This window comes from Wyeomyia smithii, chromosome 1 (assembly GCF_029784165.1).
Source record: "Wyeomyia smithii strain HCP4-BCI-WySm-NY-G18 chromosome 1, ASM2978416v1, whole genome shotgun sequence".
NCBI lineage: Eukaryota > Metazoa > Arthropoda > Insecta > Diptera > Culicidae > Wyeomyia > Wyeomyia smithii.
This window is the reverse complement of record NC_073694.1, coordinates 157,452,549-157,476,273: the sequence shown is the minus strand read 5'-3', so window position 1 is coordinate 157,476,273 and position 23,725 is coordinate 157,452,549. Positions and strand designations below refer to the sequence as shown.

The 23,725-nt window shown below is 38.6% G+C and overlaps 1 protein-coding gene across 2 annotated transcripts in view; it reads right to left on the bottom strand.

Annotated features, from left to right (window-relative positions):
- Nucleotides 1–18,119: 18,119 nt before the first annotated feature.
- The window catches only part of LOC129728560 (uncharacterized), a 128,899-nt gene continuing 123,293 nt past the window's right edge, over nucleotides 18,120–23,725 (bottom strand). For both annotated transcript variants that reach the window (XM_055687014.1, XM_055687009.1), the window contains one exon: nucleotides 18,120–23,416. In XM_055687014.1, coding sequence (XP_055542989.1) covers nucleotides 19,274–23,398 — 4,125 coding nt within the window. In that variant the 5' untranslated portion in view covers nucleotides 23,399–23,416 and the 3' untranslated portion in view covers nucleotides 18,120–19,273. The remainder of the gene's footprint in view (nucleotides 23,417–23,725) is intronic.

Genomic DNA, 23,725 nt, shown 5'->3' with positions numbered 1-23,725 from the left:
CTACGTTTCTTCCAACTGGTTTCTTGCGTTCTTCCTCTTTAGGTAAACCTCACAGATTTCAGAAAAAGCCTGCTGTGTAATTAAATAGTTATTAAAAATTTAGTTTCTTTTCCTTCAAATTTGTAACTTTCTTGTTATTTTTGAATATTTTACATTTTCTGATATTTTTTGACACAACTATCATATTCAAAATTTTGTTTGTTTTGAAGTTGTTTAGATGTTGGGCATACTTTCGATTTTTTGTCAAATTCTACACTTTTGCAGTTTGAAACATTCGAGTCATTTAGAGCATTGCGGTTTTGACCTTTTCAGCATAGAATATATACAGTGATCACCCGATTATATCACACCCTGATGATTTTTGGCGTTATAAAATAGGGAAAGTGATAAAATCGGGAAATTTTTAAAATTTTATTTTTTTTATTGAAGATGTTAAATCAATTCGTAAAATCAGTAAAATCAGTGATTTTAATTTTTTTTGGAAAACTTATCTGAACAAACATATGAAAAAAGCTGCAGTTGTTTTTTTATAAATCAATATATCTGAATAATAACAAAAGATAGAGAAAAGTTGTCAAGGGATGAATTTGAGAAAACTGTTTGAGCTTTTTTAAAAAAATATTTAAAAAGTTCTATTTGAGATCCTGTACTGAAAAAAAAAATTTCAAAAACAAAAAGTGACTATAAAAAATCGATCATCACTATTTTTTTAAAACATTTTTTTAGATAGATAATTCAGTTGCCTAAAACTTTTCTAAATAAACCTAAAAAAATAAAAAACCTAAAAAAATCGATGTAAAGTTGCAAATAAATTACAATTAAGTCTTTTATTCGTTCATGTTTTTGCTTTGTAGCGCAGTACCATCTGCAAAATATTAGATGTTCTCACAACACTAAACTTTGCCGAAGACAGCATGCTGATATCTCTCACATGTTGCAACCAGAAAAATCTTAAAATGTAAATAACGATTTTTAATACCTTCTCATTGAAAACTTTATGTCGCTTGCAATATGTGTGTTTTGAGATCACCTAATACTTTGCCTAAGACACCAAGCGTCTATCTTTATCTAATGCCCACCCAGCTTTCTACATCAAAAGATGCGTTTTCAAATATTTTGAAACTTCTCCGAACATATTATACGGTTATAATAAACATTTGTATCACTATTCAATTATTCGCACGAAAACAGCGAAACACGAAATGTAACATTGTGCATCGGTTGAATTTTTAATGTAAACTACATCCAGAATGATACACAGAATTATGAAAAATATCTTAAATATTGAAGCGTAATAGAAAATCAGTTCACCCTGACATTTTTTTAATGAAATGTTTTATGATGATAAAATCGGGTGAAAAATGTGATAAAATCGGGGGCAGATAAAATCGGGTACTGATATAATCGGGTGATTACTGTATCAGTCAATTTGACATTGTCATCATTTTGTACATTATAATTTTGACTAATGATTTTTCTATTACGATTATATTGTTTGATATTTTTGATTTACCCATTTAACATTTTTCACACATTTCACGATTTTTGCCTTTTTGTCATATAGTCGGTTTCGATATATGTATTTGAGATTGATGTTATTTTAATTTTAAAACTATGACAATTTTGAGAATGCTGAAAAGAGAGAGGCAGGTTGAGAATAGTTACTAAAATCTATGACTATCATGTAACAAAACGGGAGTCGAAAAAACAGCGGTTGGGTACGCTCACGTCACTCATTCTAAATATGGGTTGTGTTTCAGTAGAGGTATGAGAGCGAGAGAATATTGAAAAGAGAGTATATAAGAAAACATGATATATTGGGTATTTTCCTCCAATCATTAGCGATACCGCTTACCGTGCAACGCACGTGCTATCTAAATAAACCGTTGCGTAGATTAGTCAATGATCAATTCTAGAACAGCATTCGAATTGTAATTCATTTCAATGGAAATCGACTATAGTTACAAAATTCCATTGCCACAGACAGATAGACATTCGATACCACCTTTTGTTGTTTAGTCCAAAAGCGTGTATTTTCCCAAAGTTCTTTTGCCATGACAAAGTGCTTACACTAGACACCTTGTTTCCCGTGGAAGAAACAGCGGCAGCGAAATGAGAAGGCAACAAATCAAGAATAGCGATAAAGTTTTCGAAGCAAAAAATTTAAAAGCTACAGAAGAACAAGGAGAAACATCGGAAAAGAAAATGTCTAAAATTAGCCTTTGTAATCGGACTTCTGGAAATCGTGCCTCAAACCGGTCAAAGCCGGGTTCTGGGAGGCAGGAAGTTTTCAAGCTGAAGGGTGGATTTCTTGAAACAATTTTGTTTGCGATAAAATGAAAAAAAGTGCATTCCAAAAGCTCAAACCGGAAAAAATTAAAAGATATTAGCTCTTCAGCCCTATCTCTGAATTTTGGTGCTCCTAGCCGTTAACAAAACGCGTCAACATACGTGCGAGTTTCGTATAGAAACTACGAGAAACTGCGAGAAAAATACGGTAATGGCAATTGACACCAAAATTCACAGGAATGGTTGAATTGCTGTTTAGTAAATGTCTGGGCACGTGTCACATGAGACCCTATTGTGGTCATCCACCTCTGTCCAGCTATTCCTATCCAAACCTTCACGAGGTGCCGACCGGGATACGAGTTACCTTAGCGGAGATCGGGTAACCAACTCCCGGTGCAAACAATGATCGCATGTTGACTGGGAAGGGGGATCGTACAACGGCGTATGACTCGGAGCGGGCGGCTGAATCATGAAACGCGGTGCCTCGCCAGCTATATCTAAGATGGCAGCCCCGTCGCGAGACTAGATATCGCAGCCCTAGTAAAGCAGCATACTGAATATAAAATACTACGAACAATCCATATATAAACACGTAACGGAATATTCGGCACGGACCTAGGCGAACGAAAAAGGACAACAATGATTGGAAACTCGGTACTTAGAATGTAAGGACTCTACACGTACCGGCACGTGCAGGTATCCTGGCTAAAGAGCTGCAGAAGGTGAATGTGGAAGTTGCTGCCATACAGGAGGGGAGGTGACCGAAAATTGAGAGAACGCAAATTCCGAGCAGTAGATCATATTGCCAGGGATACCAGATGTGCAGTAGAGTGGCCATTTTTGTAACATCATGCGATTTCGATGAGCGCCGGGCGGAAAAAGTTTCCTTTTTACTCGAAAAATAAGCCATAATAATTTGAAGTTGATCCGAGTTCATTTAATGGACCCACAAAACGCTAATATTTAGAAAAAAATAGCTGACCCGGCAAACTTCGTCTCGCCCATTTTTGTGTTTAATTTAATAATTGTAAACATTCCAAATTCATTGATTCTTTGCGATTTGTTTACAGTCTAAAAATGCACGACAAATCGGCCATAGGATATGATCAAAGTCAAAAGGCAAATCGTTTGAAATGATTCGTTTTATCGGAATAACAACATCCCCGACTTCTGTACATCTCTATCCTGAAAATATTCATATTGAGTGGTATTCGATCATTTTCAGCTGTTTTTCTGGCATCAATCTGATTCCGCAAATACCCATATTGGGTGGTGTTCAGTAATTTTGTTGTTTTCCAGAAACTAAAAGTGGTCATCTTTAAATTCCAAAAATGTCCAGGGTCAATGCTTGGCTTCTATGCATCATCTCGATTACGGAAATATTTATATTAAGCAATATTCGGTCTTTTTCGGCAGCTTTTCCGAATCCGGAAGTCGCTATATTGGATATCAAAATGGCATTTGGAGACAAATTATGGCCCCTGGGCGTCATTCTGGTTTAAGAAACACCCATATTGGGTGTTATTTGGTCTTTTTCGGCTGTTTTCCAGAAACCGGAAGTCGCCATCTTGGATTTTAAAATGGCATTTGAAGAAAATTTCTGGCGTCTGAACGTCATACTGGTTAAAGAAACAGTCATATTGGGTGGTATTTGGTCATTTTCGGCTGTTTTTCAGAAACCAAAAGTCGCCATCTTAAAATTCAAAATGGTGTATGTGATCGATTTCTAGTTTCTGTGCATCATTCTGGTTCCGGAGGTACTCATATTGGATGGAAATCAGCCATTTTCGGCTGTTTCCCAAAAACCGGAAGTTGTCATCTTACAATTCAAAATGTTGTTTGAGGTCGACTTGTGGCTTCAGAGCACCATTGCAATTCCGGAAATACCCATATTAGAAACCGGAAGTTTCCATCTCAAAGTTATAAATGGCGTATGGAGTCGAGTTTTGACTCCTGTCAGTGGCGTAGCTATGGTTTAGTGGGCCTGGTGCGGTAACAAATATGTGGGCCCCCGATGGAAATGACTGGGCAGTTTTTTCTTCCATAAAAGGAATTGAGACAAACAAAAAACTTAGATTTTTTACTTATTTATTCCGTTGTCCGCAAAATCAATAATTAGGTATTTAGATACTCACTTTCCGAGCCGTTTGGTTGACAAAATCAGAAATTACAGATTCAAAATCAATGAAATCAGTGATTTCACGTTCGATTGATAAAATGGCAAGGTATGTTAATCTCAAGTTACTCATCGTTGACCTCAAATAGTTCTTGATCAACTTTAACTTAGAGAAACTTGATCAACCTTAACTAAGAGCCAACTGTTTTCGAGTGCATATAGTCTCGCGTGAACGCAGATTATTTCCCTCACTCTGGTTCATGTTTTCGTTAGCCACACAGCAACACAGATAGACAGCGTTTTCCAGACTTGGTAAAAGCACCGCTCCGAGCCGCTCGGTGACATCGCCAAATTATAGACACCAAGCACCACGAGCGTATTATCGTCTTATGTGACATTCGTAGCAAGCACCAGCTCGGCGCAAGAGCTAAAAAAGCTACGAATGTAGTGCGATAATCTTGTGTTCGTCATCTGGAGGCACGTTGAGCGTTTTTTCTTTTTCGTTTTGTTTTGATCCGTGAAGAGATATTTGCTGTGTAATGCTTTTCTTAATTTGTTGCGCACCAAGCTGGAGACCAAAGCACCTAGCCCGAGTGCGTGTGGGTTATAGAGCTAGAGCTACAATCAAGCTCTGCTTGAGATGCTGTGCGTACTTTACCAAGTTTGATTAGGAATTTTGTAATATTTTTTTAAATATAAACTCGTTTTTTTAATTAAGATTGATGATTATGCTTCCTGAAACGACTGTATTTTCTGGCTGAAGGCTCAAAAATATAAAGCAATTCAAACCTCATATTACAGGAAATATTTACCGAAACGCATGGTTTTTTAAACGAAGCAAACAAATCCAAGTAATTGCAACTGCTGCCCTGCCGCGAATAGCATGTCAGTCCCACCTGCATTTTCAGCAAGCCGAGAAAAACGCGTTTTTATATGATTTTATAACATTGCTTTTTACGAGATGGGACAATATGTTTGGATGTTTTCCAGCAGTTTTTCATAACAAAGTTCATGAGCTCATCCATTGTTACTAAACTATGCATTGTTAGCTACTATTTACGCGTAATAACTCAATTTTACTGAAAATGCAAATGGGACTGACTAGCTATGCGCGGCAGTGCAGGTAAAAAATTTTCACGGCATGCTCTTTTGAAACTATTAAACAGAACATTGTTGTGCTGTTTTATTACATTAAATTTCATTTCATTGAATTCACGACATTCAATTTCAAAAAAACACAAACATATAGTCACCCACTCACCCGCATACGTCGTCAGCGCTCACCCTCTGCACTAGCTGTAATGTGTAATATACATAGCAAAGAGAATCAAAGTACAAGAAGACGGAGATGCCACGAAGCAAAAAAGTAAGCAAAATGATTTGGGGCTACACCATGCGCTCTATGTAACTTTAGAAAAGTGCTGGTGGTATTCTTCATTCTTCGCGTGACGAATCATCGACCGAAGCACCCAGCTCAATTTTTGTTCCACTTCTAGTGCGGTGCGTGCTTTACTAAGTCTGGTTTTCAGGATTGCAAAAAATCGCTCCTTCGTTGCGTGTTTCCACGTTGCATCGAATGTTTTCCGCGATCGTAAAACATTCAACTTTGGCGTCAGTCGAATCACGTATACTTTGTCCGTGTGGATCACGAGAGCAGAGTGGCGAGTACAAATCCATGAGGTTAAGTTCAGATGGGCAGTTAGACCGGTTCGGTGTTTGCAAGATTTTGGGGCCCCCTTGAGTGGTGGGCCTGGTGCGGACCGCACCAACCGCACCCCCCTAGCTACGCTACTGACTCCTGTGCATCGACCCGATCATTGTAGGCTGTTTTCAGGAAAACCTGGTTGAATAGAAATTTATGTCACAATAGAAATTTATGTTTGATTTGTATAAAAGCCCTCCCATCCAGAAGTGGAAGGGATGTTGAACCACCCTAACATATTTTTGCCCCCAAAAATCTCCACATGCTAAATTTGGTATCATTTACTCTAATCGAAAAAAAAGTTCTGGAGTTGTGAAAAAAAAATGAGTTTCATTTGTAGGAAACCCTACCTTTCCAGAAGAAGGAGGGGTGTCAATCTAATATGGACATATTTGTTACCCCTAAAAATATTCACCTGCCAAATTTTGTTCCATTTAGTTGGTTGGTTCTCGAGATGTGCAGAAATTTGTGTTTAATTTGTATGGAACCCCTTCTTTTCAGAAGAGGGAGGGGTGTCGAACCATTATGGACATATTTGTTACTTAAAAAAAACATTCACATACCAAATTTGGTTATTGTTGATGATAAAAAGATCGATAGAAGGGTTTCCAAATTCGCAACAGAATATATTTATCGCAGCTAAGCAGCGGTTTTAAATTCCTGGAAGTGGTACAATTAATTGAAGCGACGTATGAGCAGTGACAGCGTACTTACGTTTAGTACTTCTACCGACCCTAACTTTATAATGATAAACAGTCCTAGTATCAGCGTATGGCTCTGTTAATAGGTTTAAATTGGTAAAAAATATAACGTGGCTACAACAATTCTAACCTTTAATTACGCTCCGCTTTTGCACACCTGTGTGTGGGAATTATTTAGACGCGCTATTCCTGCACTATTTGTTTAAGAAAAAATATAAATGTTTAAAAATAATAATTATAGCTAATACCCTATACCTAGAAATATCCTACGGAACTTTTAGTAATTTTAATATGCAAAATAATGTTTCAAGAACTTAGATGGTTGAAATTGCTGAAAGTGTGGAGCTCGACTGGCCTTACATTGACTGTCCCTTTTGTGCTTACTGTTAGTTGTCATTTATCAGCAGGGTTGTTTTTCTCGGGAGGCGATTGGCATCGAGGGGTCGGTAACAGTTATATTTGCTTGATTGGTTCTCGAGCTGTGCGAAATCTGTGTTTTATTTGTATGGGACCCTTCCCTTCCAGAAAAGGGAGGGGTCTCGAACTATCTTAGTCACCTTTCTCGGCCCCTAAAAGCCTTATATACAAAATTTCACGTCGATCGGTTCAGTAGTTTCCAAGCCTATATGGATCAGACAGACAGACAGAGCTGCATTTTTATATGTTTAGATAGTTGAACCGATCACCGTGACGGTAGCCACCAGTCGAGCGTGTTTCTATTTATATTTAATTTTCGGTGGTAGCTTCTAAAGGATGATTTCAAATTAACTGTAGAGAGTCAGCTATTTTAAATTGCTGTCATATTATTGTTGTTCATTGCGCCTTCTGCGATCTCATTTCTTCGTTGTATGAAAACTCTATTTTCGTGAATTCCACCATTTTCCTCTAGATTTTCCTATTTTTCTCGCCGTAACAATTTGCCTTGGATGAAGACGAACACAACAAAACAAAGCCAGCTCAAATCAGACGCTCCGTTGTAAAGTTATGGGCGGTCGTTACTCTCCAACGAAGAAGCATGTTTTCTTTGGCATACGGAAGCATTGCGCTACGTGAAACATCTACACAGTCGTTAGTTTTCATAGTCTATGTTATAAAATCAATGGGTTCCATACCAGCATCAGAGAACAGTATTACACCGTTTTGTGGTCACTTCCAAATTTTACTACTTTCGTGGTTAAATGTGCTTTGAAGGCAGTGTTCTCCGGTCTTCTCACCAGCTGCTGACCGTTTGAAACGAAAAGGTTATATTTCGACTCATCCGACCAAAACACGATGTGCCATTTAGTTGCACCCTAGTCTAAAAACTTTTTAGAAAATTCAGTTCTTGCCAAAATGCCAAAATGTGTCGCTTTTGAAGTGGAATTAAGTTTCCTGTGTACCTAGGTGTTCGATTTTGCTTCCATCTGTCGAAGAAAACATGCCACTTTGCTGGATCTCTATGCATTATAACGATCCTAAGCATACAGCATTGAAAACACGAAGATGATTTTTAAACGAAAATATAAAATTATAAGTTTGACCAGCGCAGACTTTTAATTTAAATCCTTTAGAAATTCTATGGAAGATTGGGAAAGTCTAGGTTGTAAAGCATCATCCAAAGAATAAAACAGACTTATGGAACGTCGGACAGGCAGCGTGAAATGCTAGTTCAGCTTCTACTCGTGAAAACCTGGGGGTAAACATTCCACGAGGATTGAATATGGCTTTACAAAACAAAGGACAAGCCGCACAATTTTGAAAGTGAGTTTTGTAACGTTAAAGATCACTTTGCCAACGATATGTAGAGAAATAAAGCTAATTTGGATTGTTTTGTATATATATTTCAATAGTGTATTTATTTTTGTCGCCACTTTAAAAACACTAACTTACGCAAAAATTTTTCGGAATCACCGACAAAGAAATTTCTCCAGTCATTTCTCCGTGCCTCTTTTAAAAAGAGTGTCTGCGGATCATAATGACGTAACATAACATCATACAACAATTAAAATCAGTGTGCAAATACGAAAAATCATCCAACACTGAAATATCAGTCTTTCTCAAGACTACCTACTTTTGAATTTAACATTTGTTTTAACTTTTTCCGTATCACCTGAAATGGCTGGACGGAAAAAGAAACCTCGCATCGCTGCGGGGAGGAAAAGAGAGGCATCTCTTTCTGACACATCGAGTGTCTGTAGTGACAATCCTTTTGATATTTTGCCTGAGCAAGAAGCTGGTGAAATGGAAGTTACCAATAATGAAACTATACAAAATATAAAATCTTTAAAAAAGGAGAAAGTTCCACCTATTGTGGTAACTATTTCTATTGAATTTAATATATTCAAAAAGGAACTTTCAACGTTTGTTTCTGACGTTAAAGTTACCTATCAAATTGGCCGTAGAGGTGAATGCCGCTTATTAGCCGACTCAGTAAAGGGTCGTGATCGTCTTGTTCAGTATTTAACTGACAAGATGTACAAATTTTTTACATATGACACCAAGAACGCCAAGCCGTTCAAGGTTGTCTTGAAAGGTCTCACCAACGATCAAACCGTTGATGAGATCAAACTTACTTTAACAGAATTACTTGGCATAGCCCCTACCCAAGTAATTCTAATGAAACAAAAATCACGAGGCGAAAACAGTCAGAGAACTGGAATTTCCCTTGTTAATTATTTAATTCATTTTAACCGCAATGAGGTTAACAACTTAAATTTTTTTGAAAAAGCACATGCTTTGTATAATGTGCGTGTAAAGTGGGAAACTTATAGGAAGTATGGCGGAGGTGAAAAGCATATCACCCAATGCCGTACTTGCCAACGTTATGGCCATGGTTCCAAATTCTGTAACATGGACCAAAAATGTCTTAATTGTGGAGACTCTTCTCACAAAAAGGACACATGTCCTGTGAAAGAGAGTAAAAATTTTCGCTGTGCGAATTGTAACGGCAACCATATGTCAAATTTTTATCAATGCCCAGTCCGTTTAGCAATTGTTAAGGCAAGGCAAGGTAAACAAAATTCAATTTCTCAATTAAAACCAACTTCAAAACAAAATTCTCCAAGCGTACCAGTGACGCATAGTTTACCTACTCCTTTGCATACCCGTTTAACTTATGCACAGGTTACAGGTAGTTCGAACATTATACCGCCTAGTGTTGGTAGTTTGAAAATGACCGTTAATATGGGTAAGCAAAACACGCTAGAAAATAATTGTACACCTATTACTCCAGCTAATATTGCTGCCGAAAATATTTTTTCTAATGTCAACTGCCTGGGGCCTATTACGGCAGGTAAACTTTCTTTTTTGCAACAGGCAATGTTCGATCTTATGAACGCCATGTTGCAGGCAAAATCAATGTTTGAAGCCATTCAAATAGGCACAAATTTTACTATTAAAATTGTTTCTAATTTAAAATTTAGCAATGATTTTAAATAAAACAATTAAAATATTAAATTGGAATGCTCGCTCATTGAAGGCCAATGAGAATGAGCTTTTTAATTTTTTAACAGTAAATAATGTGCATATTGCAATTATTACTGAAACATTTTTGAAACCTAACATAAAATTTAAATATGATCCCAATTACGTGGTTCATAGATATGATAGGATTCAGGGTTCCGGCGGTGGAGTTGCAATTGTTATTCATCGCCGAATCAAACATCGTGCTCTTCCCCATCTTGAGACGAAAGTTATTGAAACTTTGGGAATTGAAGTTCAAACTGAACTTGGGATTTTATTTATTGCCGCAGCATATTTACCATTTCAATGCACACGCGAGCTCAAAAATTATTTTAAAGGTGATTTACAAAAACTCACCAGAAATCGTTCGAAATTTTTCATAATCGGCGATTTTAACGCTAAACATCGTTCATGGAATAATTCTCAAAGTAATTCCAATGGCAAAATTTTATTCAATGATTGTTCTTCAGGATACTATTCTATTTTGTCTCCGAATAGTCCTACATGCTTTTCTTCTGTAAGAAACCCTTCAACAATTGATTTGGTGCTGACAGATCAAAGTCATGTATGTAGTGATTTGATCACACATGCTGACTTTGATTCTGACCATCTTCCAATAACTTTTTCTTTATCACATGAATCAGTTTTAAACCCTATGAGCTCTGTTTTTAATTATAACAAAGCTAATTGGGAAAGATACAAAAATTATATTGAGAGAAATTTCAATAATGAGCTTGATTTGCAAAACGAAGTGAATATTGATTCCGCTTTGGAAGCATTAAAATGTGCAATTGTTGATGCCAGGAATTATTCTGTTCCAAAGGCTCAAGTGAAATTTGATTCACCAATAATTGACGAAAATCTTCAACTTCTAATTCGTTTGAAAAATGTCCGCAGACGTCAATATCAACGTTCTCGTGACCCTGTTTTTAAAACTATTTATAAAGATTTACAGAAAAAGATTAAACATAGATTTACTCTTCTGAGAAATCAAAATTTTGAGACTAAAGTTGAAAAATTGAAACCATATTCAAAACCATTTTGGAAGCTGTCGAAGATTCTTAAGAAACCTTCAAAGCCTATTCCAGTTTTAAAAGATGGTGAACGTTTTCTTGTATCCAATGAACAAAAGGCTCAAAGACTTGCTCAGCAGTTTGAGAGTGTTCATAACTCAAATTTGAATTTTGTGAGTCCAATTGAAAATGAAGTCACACGTCAATTTGATTTAATTTCTTCACAGAATTTTTTACCTGCAGAAATAATTGAAACTAACTTGAATGAGATTAAATCAATTATTAAAAATTTCAAAAATATGAAAGCACCTGGTGACGATGGAATCTTTAATATACTAATCAAACATCTCCCAGAGAGCACAATGGAATTTTTAGTGAAAATTTTCAATTGCTGCTTCAAAATTGCATATTTTCCCAAATTATGGAAAAATGCAAAAATTACCCCCATTTTAAAACCGGATAAGAACCCAGCTGAAGTTTCAAGTTATCGACCAATCAGTTTGCTTTCTTCAATAAGTAAACTGTTTGAGAGAGTTATTCTTAACAGAATGATGTCACACATCAACGAAAATTCAATTTTTGCAAATGAACAGTTTGGATTTCGCCATGGGCATTCCACAACTCATCAATTGCTCAGAGTTACTAATATGATACGAGCTAACAAATCTGAAGGTTATTCCACTGGAGCTGCTCTTTTAGACATAGAAAAAGCATTCGACAGTGTTTGGCATAAAGGTTTGATTGCGAAATTGCAAACTTTTAATTTTCCAATTTTCCTAATCAAAATTTTAAAAAATTATCTTACTGATCGAGCTCTGCAGGTTGTCTATCAGAATTCGAAATCTGATAGATTTCCTGTCAGAGCAGGTGTGCCTCAAGGTTCAGTCTTGGGTCCAGTCCTGTACAACATATTCACTTCAGATCTTCCTGATTTGCCTCCAGGATGCACAAAGTCATTGTTCTGCGATGACACAAGCATTTCCGTAAAAGGAAAAAGTCTTCGTGTCATATGCAGTCGATTGCAGAAAAGTTTAGATATTTTTTCTTCCTACTTGCAAAAGTGGAAAATCTCTCCCAATGCTTCTAAAACTCAAATGATAATTTTTCCGCATAAGCCTAGGGCTTCTTTCCTCAAGCCAAACAATAATCACGTTGTCAAGATGAATGGGGTTATTTTAAGTTGGTCCGACAAGGTTAAGTACTTGGGACTAATTTATGATAAAAAACTTATTTTCAAAGAGCACATTGAGAGTATACAAGCCAAGTGCATCAAATATACGAGATGTTTATATCCTCTCATTAACAGGAATTCTAAACTTTGTTTAAAGAACAAACTTTTGATTTACAAACAAATTTTTAGACCAGCAATGCTTTATGCTGTACCGATCTGGTCAAGTTGCTGTTCAACAAGGAAGAAAACGCTCCAAAGGATTCAGAATAAAATTCTGAAAATGATTTTGAAGCGTCCTCCTTGGTTTGGTACACTCGAATTACATAGACTTACTGGTGTTGAACCATTAGAAGTTATGTCAAATAAAATTATTAACAATTTTCGACAAAAATCGTTGCATTCCTCAATTGCTACGATAAGCTCTCTTTATAGCCAATAAGTTAGCAATTAAGTTAGTTGTAAGTTTACTTCCCCTTTTCTGACAAGTAGGTTTAAATCCCTACGAATGATAAGTCCTAATTGCGAAAGCAAACAAATCCTAACAATTAAAATTACAAATTTCTAACAGTGTTGAGAAGTCACCATTTGTGATTGGACACACATACTCATTATTTACTAATATTTATCATAAATACTTAAGCTACTAACAAATCCCCCTTTAAAAAAAAATAAAAAAAAAATCCAACACTGCAAGTGTATTCATTTTTTTCTCCATGACTGTATGTAACTTTATTTTATATATAAGGTAGATTCTCATAAAAACGGCTGTTTTTTACCTCTTTTTGAAGTTTTTTGCCTTTGTTTCCTACAATAGTTGTATATTTTGCGTCGAAATACTTTCTAATTATTAAACCATATGATTAGGGACATTCACATATTACGTAACGCTAAATTCTAGCAATTTTTAATACCTCGCACCCCTAAATAACGCAATTTTGCATGGGGGCCTCGCGCAATAAAACTCTTCGTTGAACATCTCCCTTTTCTGAGTACGTTACGTAATAAATAAATAACCTCTTATATTCGTTAGAAAATTTGAAGCTGCCATTCAGTGGTAGCCTTAATGATAGTATTATTATTCTATGAAACAGTTCAGCACTAGTGATCTAAATTCACTAGGATGGTGAATTTTATCAAACATAGTCGGTAGGTCTCATGTTGATTGCATTGCAATTTTTTTGACTTACGATGGAACAGCAAAGTTTTTGGGCGCGCTTAAAATTGATTCAAGCTCCGGCAAAAGAATCGCCCAAGAAGTTCATAATACGCTAGTGGATTGGAATATTTCGGAAAAGTTTCGAAAACTTACTAATAGTTCTTGTTCTCTTCATATCTATGAACTTTTATACAAAATATAGGGTAATCGCTCCATTGTTTATCTCAACAGCTGGGTGCACCTATATTCATCTTATTTCTCTCATTTGTCCAATTTACCGTCAAATTTTTACAAATTTTGAAAGTATAACTATTTGCTATTCGATGGTAAAATATGGTAAAATTTGACTATAAATTGATAAAAAAAGGCGTGATGAGGTGAATATAGGAGCGATTACACTATTACAGGGCAAAAGCATCGTATAAACACCTTTCTGCAACCGTTTTACAAGAGCATCAAACGAAATCAACTCATCCACAGCCAATCAACTCATTCACAGCTTCAATGATCCAGAAGTTCGTTGTTCGATGAAGATTGCAATCAAATCAAGCAGTTTTATGCAATTAAATTCGCGGCGATTTTCAAGAGCTTTTGGAGTTAGCATTCACATTTCTTGGTTGTGAAGCGACCCTTTTTCACTCATCACACGCCAAATTCATGACAAAAAACATGTATTGCCTGAAAAAACATTTGCTTTAATCATTGATCATAAATTGCATTCGAGACATGTCCCTTTTTATAGTCAAACTTCACATTCAGGTGTTTTTCGGATGTACGAATGCTATCCAATGTATTAATCAAGTTATGAATTTTCTACGTGATTCTTTCGCATATGCCGAAATTGATAGTCGTTTCAGACGCTGTAATTGAAAAGATGAAAAATCGCTTGTGATATTTGAACCCAGAATAAGTTGTATTGGCTTGGGTTTTCGCTTGAAATTAAACAAAAAATGATCAGGCGATGACAAGCGAATGGTCCTTAAGGTGAAACGGTATTGTAGCTACCAACAGCCAATTTCGAGCCACCACTTCGAAGTTTTAGATGCACAAGACTCAGAAATACATAATGCATTCCCTGTGAAAACGCTATTTTATGTTTGCTTCACAGCAGCAAACATAAAATAACGTTTTCACAAGTAACGCATTAACTGTTACCGAACCATGTGCCTTTGAAAATTCAAAGTGGTGGCCCGAAGTCGGCCATTTTTGGTTTCAATACCGTTCGGCCTTGAGTAGCTGATGTCGAATGTCGCAAGCTTGCTTTTGTTTTGAACTTAATATTGATTTTTTTGACCGTGACCCAGCCGAGTAGAGAAATAATGAGGAATAGCAAACTTCTGTCAAAAATTATTCGCTATGAACGACGCCACAGAACATGAGGTTAAATTTACGAAAAATTTTAACCGTGTTTCAACACATAATGAAGACGAACTTCAAGTTATATTGCACGTTGTTGATTCATGCCGAAAAAATACCCACCTCATTCAAAATCCGAACTTTTTAACAAACACCAAAAGTTATAGGTTATTTTTAACTTAACTTTTCCTTTTTTATTGGCTTTTTTCGGTGAGAACCGAAACTCACCGAAAAAAGCCAATAAAAAAGGAAAAGTAAATACTCACGGTGATCAACCCAACCAATGTTTTAAACTTAAATTAGGATAATAATATTACTGTTTTATAAAAATACATATGTATTTAAATACGTTTATCGAGAGATATATGTTAAAAAAAGGAAAAATTCAGTACAGTTTTTATGTAAATCGATTTCTAAAATATAAGCGCTCTGTGGGTCCATTGAATAAACTCTGATCAACTTCAAACTTTCGTGGCTTATTGTAGAGGTCAAAAGGAAACTTTTTCAGCCCGGCCCTCATTAAGATCGTTAGTTTCAAAAACGGCCGTATAAAGTATGGCTACTCTAATGTGCAGATTGGTCTGCAAAACGCAGATTTTCAGAGTCCGTGTGCAGATTTTTATTAATTTGCAGATATTTGCAGCTTTTTCAGAGTTTCTGCAGATTTTTGTCTGAGTTTGCTTATATTTGTGCAAATTTTCTCAAGATGTGTGCAGATTTTGCAGACTTTTGCCTGTGCTAGCGAAATTTTTTCGAATCACAGATGGGTATTTTTCGAATTTCATGCCGATTTTTCCGGTTTTGCAGCAGTTGCAGACATTTTTCAAAAACATCTGGCATCTCTGCATATCATATCTGTATGGCTATCTGTAGAACTTACACGCCGGAATATACGTAAGCACACCTGAAGGCATCCAAATGGCCTGCTCTTAGATCGACCATGTTTTGATTGATGGTGGGCACTTTTCAGACGTTACAGACGTAAGGTTGTTCAGAGAACCACACGTTTACTCGGATCATTCAGGATCAGAAGTGTTGGGTACATTTGCGACAGCCACATCCAATGAGTGGTTCGACGCTGAGTGCCAGCAAGCGACAGATGAAAAGAACCGCGCCAGAGTTCACGGCTGTGACTCATCAGAGCGTCGGAAAATACCGAAAAGCTAGAGCTGCTGAAAAAAGATTTTAGATTATTTTTTTCTATATTTGTTAATATTTTCATTTATTCTGTCTTTTTTGTTACATTTTTGTAAATTTCTGGTACATATTAATATCAAAATATGGTGTATTGTATTTTTATTGGGTATCTCCAGTTATTGTTTGCCTAATAAGAAGAGCAGTGGTGGGCACTTTTCCGCTAATTCGCTAATCGCTAATTAGCGACGCTGATATTCAGTTAGCGGTTTAGCGATTTCGCTAATTTTTGAGCTGGTTAGCGAAACTGTTAGCGTCGCTAAAATTTTGGCCTTCGAAACGCTAATCGCTAATTCGCTGTAGAGAAGTGACGATATAACTATTTAGAAAACCCGAATTGCTGATGGCGTACGTACATTGCTTCGAAAGATGAACATACTTTACTGCGAAAATTACTTTTGGAACCAATATTTCATTCAAACAACGTTCAATTGTCTCAATTGTCTAGAGTCCCTCTCTTTACGACACAAGTGCAAGTCAGTCTTTTTACCCTAGAATGGAGTTCCAGTTATCGTACAAGCCACAGGAGCATTTTTAAGAACAAGCTTAAGGTCTAGATTGAGTTTTTGACACACCCAGAACTTTTGTAAATTGCAATGCGCTTGAAATTATGACAACTTTGGTTCTACTTTTTCGATTCAGATAGTAATTAAACTTTTATGAAAACATTCCTAAAAGCATCTATTTTTAATGCAAGCTGAATAACTTTTGTTGCTCCTTGTTTACAAAATAAAGTATGACCACCGTTTTGTGAACCTCTTATTGTAAATAGCTCTGAAAAGTACCGTGGAATGGGGTGAAATTGATCACCGGAAAATTCGTGATAAAAAATACTAATCAAAAGATATTGCTCTTACAACACTAGGCAATGTTAACGTGTCCTTAAACGCAACTGTTGCATGATTCACATACCTGTCAAAATTAACCCTTGCATGCCCGGTGCAATTTTTCATATTTTCGAAAAATTCTTCTAACTCAGTCAAAACTCAATCAAATTCGATCAAACAAGTTTCCAAATAACAAAAAAAGTATTGAATTGACTTAAAGTAATCTTAGTTGAGGGTTAATTACGTTAAATTTGGAGCGGTGAGTAAGGTTTGATAAAAGCTCAAAAGATGTAATTTTAAACAATGATCATTCCATACCATTAAAGAAATACTGATGAATTCGCAGGAAATCACAAAGATTTTTATTTCAGAGCTAGTTTTTGAGCTTTTGCAACAAACCCAATCGGAATCGGTCTAACGACGATCAAATAAGAGCAAATTTAGCAACAAGCAGCTCGTGAACCAAAATAAACAAATTTTACCTTGAAATATCGTTATTTTCGTTTCCAAAAAAGCACATTGCCAAAAGAATTTATAGATTTCAATAGTGATCAATTTCACCCCAATTTACCTCATAGTACCTTAGAAAATTATCGAACTTATTTCATGAAGTAGACGATAGAAAATCCACCAATAGCCATTGAGGTTTACTGAAGCACATACCAGTACTTGTTTTAAAATTATACTATTTCGAGAAAAATGTACATGAAACTAGTAAATTGGAAATTGTAATAAAAAATTTATCAATTTCACCCCGTTTCATGGTAATTGCTTTCGTTTATTTTACCACAAAAGATCAAAGTGGTCCAGATATTACAAAACATGAGCAATAAATATAGCGATATGACTATTTACATATTTATAAGTTAGCGATTAGCGATCAGCGAACGTTCCGCTAATTTGGGTTTAGCGTTTAGCGTTTAGCGATTATCGAGCTAAATTTTCCGGTTAGCGGCTTAGCGATTAGCGTAGCTAAATTTTCGGTTAGCGGTGCCCACCACTGAAGAAGAGCAATTTGTGTTCAAGGCGTTCCTCTTCCAGTACAACAAATACTGGATGAAAAAATATGCATTTTTTCGTACATTGGGATTATTTATTAAGGTTCTACCTACCTGCGGTACCGGTGATACTATCACTCACAAAAACAGCTACGTAATTGATTTTCAACTTTTATTGTTACAATATTTAAAATCTACATTCGCTTGCTCTTACTTTGACAGTTTGGTTTTGTCATTGTTTTTTTTTGTCTGAGGTATCTTTCCCAACAACTAAATTGTTCCGTCCATTGTTTCAGATTTTGTCTTGTCGATAAATTGTCGTGAATAAATAAATAAATAGATAGATTGTCCATAACACGGTCGGTTTCTTAGCAGTAATGTTGGTTAGCTAGTTTTTTGTTTTAGATAAGTAGTGATTTTTCCTACACAATATCAGTTGATCCCTTGACCTTGCCCACCAGGGAGCTTAAGAACACCAGTTTTAGTGGGTAGAGGGATACATAGAAAGGAGAGGGTGAGAGAATGAGCGTGAAATTACCTAATTGTGCTTCTGTCTTCCGATCTGCAAGCTCACCTGCAAACGCTGTTCATGTAAATAGACCAATATTCACCACACAGGGTGATTTTGCTAACTTTTTCGCGCTCAATACCTCTAACTTAATGCTACTACTACTACACTTCAAGTCAACTTTCCAATTTATTACATGTACCATTATCAGTCTAAAATTAACCATAATTTAGCAAATAATAACAACAACTATACACTCGTTCGTTCGGCGGAGATGGGGTTGATTTTCATTTTCGGTCGAAGTTTGTTTTGTTTTTGTTTCATTATGTCTGATCTGCTTCATTAATAAGGTAATTGGTCTATCAAGTATCTAATATTAAGCTTTGCTGACTAGCTTCTTGTTGAATGTTGTTTAATGCAAATGTGTGTGTGTGTCTTTTTCCTGTTTGCTGGTTTCGAGAAGAAAGAGATTTATTCGGACAGTGGTGCAGGATTTAGTTTCAAACGAACAATAAAAATAAGGTTCGGAATCGGAGGAAGCCTAATCGCGCCCAGAAAATTGCACTTAACATTAGATACTCAAGATACTGTAATTTTCTTTTTCTTTAGTAAAATCTAGCTTTACTATGTGAGATTGAATCAACATAACCTCAAAATGCATTTCACTTTCGTCACCCGACGCCGAAGCGGGACGGGTTGAAGCTTTCAACCTAGTGCAGGTTTGATTCGCGTACAAACTTGGTGCCAAGCGCGGTGCTGAAACCCAAAAAGCTGCAAACGGTACCAATCTACCCCGAGCGGTTACTCACTAGTTTTGCTCTCTTTTCGGTCACTTTTAACACTTTCGGTGGTTACTTCGCTGTTACTTCGACCTTCCTCCAACTCATTGCCTTTCGCTGTACTTTCCTCCACATCATCCTCTTCGCCCATTCCGGTTGTTTCCGTGTAATCTTCGTAGTCCTTGGTCAGATCGTCGAACAGTGCTTCTAGACTGTCGAAGAGCGGTTTCTTTCCGTCATGTTCGTCAGCCGGCAGCTCCTCCGCGCTCGTTTCTTCCGCTGCAGCGGAAATTTCCGGCTGCTCTTTATTGGCCGAAACTACGAACGCATTCCTGGACTGTGGATCCGGATTGTTGAGGTCGCTTAGTTTCATATCTTCGGCGTAAATTGGTCGGAAGCCACCTTGGAACTCCGGCTGGAAGGCGCCGCTTTCCGATGGTTTTTTCGCTATCGTTTCGGGCTCATCTGCGTACCGATGATCATCTGAGCGGTCGATCAAATTTTGCTCTTGTACCAGCGCTTGTGGGGCGGAAGTTACTACCGCCCAACCTTCGTAGGGATTTGTCACCTTGACTGGGTCGAGGCTAATACTGGCTTGGAATGGAGCTTGGAAGTTCTGCTCGTAGCGATGAGCGGGATTTCCGAACTCATCAAACTCATCGAGCTTCAGATAGGAGACTTCGGTTTGAGTTTCTCCATATGGTGAATAGTAGGGTGAGTTTTGTAGCTTGTATTTCTGGTACTGGAGACTCGGTTCGGTTGGTGTGTAAGCGATCGCAATCGGTGTGCTTTCCGTGGCACGCTGTAACTTGCTTGGGATTGCAAAAGTCTCCTCCGATTGTTGTTGTTGCTCTTTGCTGATCGGTTCCTCACCGATGTTATAGACGGTTTCCTGTTTGGTTTCGATTTGGGGCTCTGAAGTTCGACGATTCTTTGATTCGCTGTCTAGTTCCACTAGCAGTGCATGCGGATCGGGTTTCTCTAGGCTGTACGGGAAGTGCAGCTTCTGGTGGTACTTCTTTTCTTTTGCCATCAGAATGGGTTCCTGTTCGAAGTGCGACGCGATGGAGAAGGGAGTGTTTTGGTATCCGGTACCGGGGCTGAACTTTTGATCAACAGCAACCGGTTCCTGGTTGCTACCCGCTGGGATGTGATCCATCTTGGTTGGGGTGCTTTTGACTGGGTAAACAACGTAAACTGGCTGTTTGTCGCCATCGCTACTGATCTGAGCTTGAACGGGCGTCGCCGGTGGATGTCCCTCGACGGAAAGATCTACTTTCTGTCCGGATGGGAGATTATGTTTTTGCGATTCTCCTGCTTGTTTTTTAGATTGCAGCATTTGCAGTGTGACGACTGGTTCCAACTTGGGACGTTGAGGTTTCTGCTCCTTGATGGTACTCCTTAGAATGGCTGGAGGGTCGCGCTGGAATTCGTTGGTTTCTGCTCCAGTCAGAAGCTTTTTCTCCGGGTTCTGAGGGGCGTAACTCTCGGCAACACGCGTTGCTGAAGAAGCTGATTGTGGTTGTGCTGGTGGTGGTGGTTTCATGTTTGGTGGCGTTATGTGGAAGACACGATCTTTTAGCAACGGTGGAGGAAGCCGATAGTAGCGGCGATTTTCATTTGAACCTTCTGAGTGGGGAGCCATTGCCATTGGAGGGCGACCGGTGTTGATGCGAGTCATGAAACGGGTTGGAACTGGAGCACGACGGATGGGTAAAGCAGCAGACGATTGGGACTGAGGAAGCTCCGAATAAGGTTTTCTCAGAGGTGCTCCATTCGGGAGGAGATTCTTCGTTGGTTGCAGAGGTGGAATACGGAAGTTGCCACCTTCTTTATGGAACGGAGCGTGACCGTGGGATATTTTCGCATTTGGTCGGAATTGGGGTAAAATGTTTGGCAGCTGTAGTGGAGGACGAACGCGATCCATCGGATAGGGGCGACGTTGGATTTCTTTGTAGATGAATGGTGGCCCTTGGGCAGGCATTGGAAGTCTCGGACGCTTGGTTAGTGGGTTAATTTCTCCACTCGAAGGAGGCGTTAGCTGTTCTGGCAGATCGGGTGAATACACTGGAAGCTCGTTCTTGTTTAGAGCCTCAGCGTTCGGTGTGTCAAACACGATCCTGTTTGACACTTCATGGAGAGTATTGTCGATGTTTTCGTTTTTAGGGAAAACCACAACCTGATTGGAGCTCATCGCGACCGGAGCCGAGTGGCCATTCGGTGGCAATACTTCACTTTTGTGAGTTCCACTAATGATGGGCGCATTGTCGTACTTATCGTCACTTTCGCTAGGGAATCTCACGCTGGTAGTTTTTATAATATCCTGTGGTTTTACTTGAACATTAACCGAAGCTCCAACCTTGACGTTGGAAGAGTCTTTGGGCTCGTCCAGTACTTGACCCATCTGGTATCCGGCGGGATGTCCACTTAGTGCAGCAGCAGATGCTGACTCTTGCGAAACCGACCCCACAAAGTGTCCTTCCGCCGAGTTGCCAACGGATTGCTGTGAGCCCAGAACAAATGTTGCCGAGTGTTGATTCGGGCTGATAACTACGCTGTTCATGCTCGGAACTGATCCGTACTTTACAACGTTAATTTGAGGCTGTTGCACTTCATATTTCACATACTGATTACCCAAATCCGCATCTTGGCTCGGTCCTTGCGGTCGATGACCGTTCGGTTGTTGAACTTCGTAGCGCACGTATTGTTGCTGTTCCACAGTAGGCTGCTGGGGTCGATGTCCGTTCGGTTGCTGGACCTCATACTTTACGTACTGATCGGTCAAGCCAATGGATTGCTCAATCGTCGGTTTGGATTGCTGATGGTCCGGAATAAGTACTATCGCCGGTGGTGTAGTGCGTTCGGTGGCAATGGTCTGAGCTGGCGTTGTTTCGAATACGATCGTGTTCTCCTGCTCCTCCGATGCGGCTTGCTTATCTTCCAAGCCGAGAGAGTTGAAGATGTCCGACAGTGACATCACGGCAGGGTTCTTGGGGAGGTCTATCTTGTTGGTGGAATCGTTCTGGCGGTTTAGCTGCTGGACGTGACTCGGTGGCAACGGACGGAACGGTGCTGGCCGGTTACCTTCGTACTTCAGGGCTGGAATGGTAAATTTGATGTCTTCCGCTGCCGCGGCGGCTGGGAGCGCGTCATCTACGAAACGGACCGGATTAGCGGGACGTGGTTTGGTTGGGGGTGCGACTGTCGTTGTTGTCGGAGTGTTGGCTGAAGATGGGTGTGACCAGGGTCGGATGGAAGGTGAGTAATAGGTTGATGAACGAATTGGAGTCGTTTGTTTTTCGGTTGTTTGAGGTTTTTGCGTTGTGGTCGTCGTTGGCAGTGAGAGCGTTGATGGAAGGAAGAACTTTTTGCGCTGTTCTGTCGTTTCGAGGTACTTGTTCTTGATCGTGCTCTTGTAGGGATATCGAGTGAAAAGTTGTTTGACCGAGCTTACGGTCGTTGGCGTGGCAGTCGTCGTGGTTGTCGTAGTGGTCGTTGTTGTTGTTGTTGTTGGAGATGAAGTCGTAATCGGCCGACCGGAGGTCGTAGGATAGGTGTACCGAACAGACGATGGCGTCACGTTGCTGGTACTCGAGCTAACATTCTGTTTCGAAGTCACGTATTGTGGTCTGAACTTAGGAGCTACTGTCGTAGTCGATGCCGGAGAGGAAAAGTTCTTGTGGTTCGAAACTTTATTACTCCCCTGGTACTTTAAGTTAGCGTAGGAGCTGGAAATCAAAGGGTAAACAAACTTCGACGATGAATATTTCACCGGTAGATTCAGGAAGTCATGGAAATTCGGAGACGATTGACTGATCACAACATCCTTGATGTCACTGACGTGACTCTCCTTGATATCGCCGAAACCTTTTTCATCAAGATCGATTTGATTGACGGTTTTCTTGTGGTTGAAATCAATCGCCCCAGTGGAAGGATCGCGTTCCACGTAGAACGGCTTGCCACCGTTAAAAACGTCCGACGGTAGCACCGACTCGCCAAATACTTCGGACTCATCCACGTTCGACTCCTCGGCGATCAGATCCTCCAGATCGTCGTCAAAGTTGAAGGCCGCAGTAATTCCAGCGCCAATGCAAAGCACGGCACATACAATCGCGCCTATCGGCAGATGTCGATTTCTTTTACCCATCGCGTGAAGTCGTTGACTCTGGAGAAAGAGAAGAGACGAAAATTGAATTAGGCGTTGATATCAAAATCATTTGAATAGAACTACTTCAGATATACATGTAAATAAAATATTGCAATTTACATCTTAATACTACCTAGTAAAACTACCCCACTAATCATCACGAGGAGTAACAATACACTTGAAACCTACTCTCATTTACAAAGCTAGAGCTTGTCGTGCATTTAGTTTGCGGCAACCTGTTGATTACATTGTAGCGTCAAAGTGAGGGCGAAAATATAAAAAGTTTAAAACAAGGGTACGTTAATGACAAGGTATTCTGGACTAAAA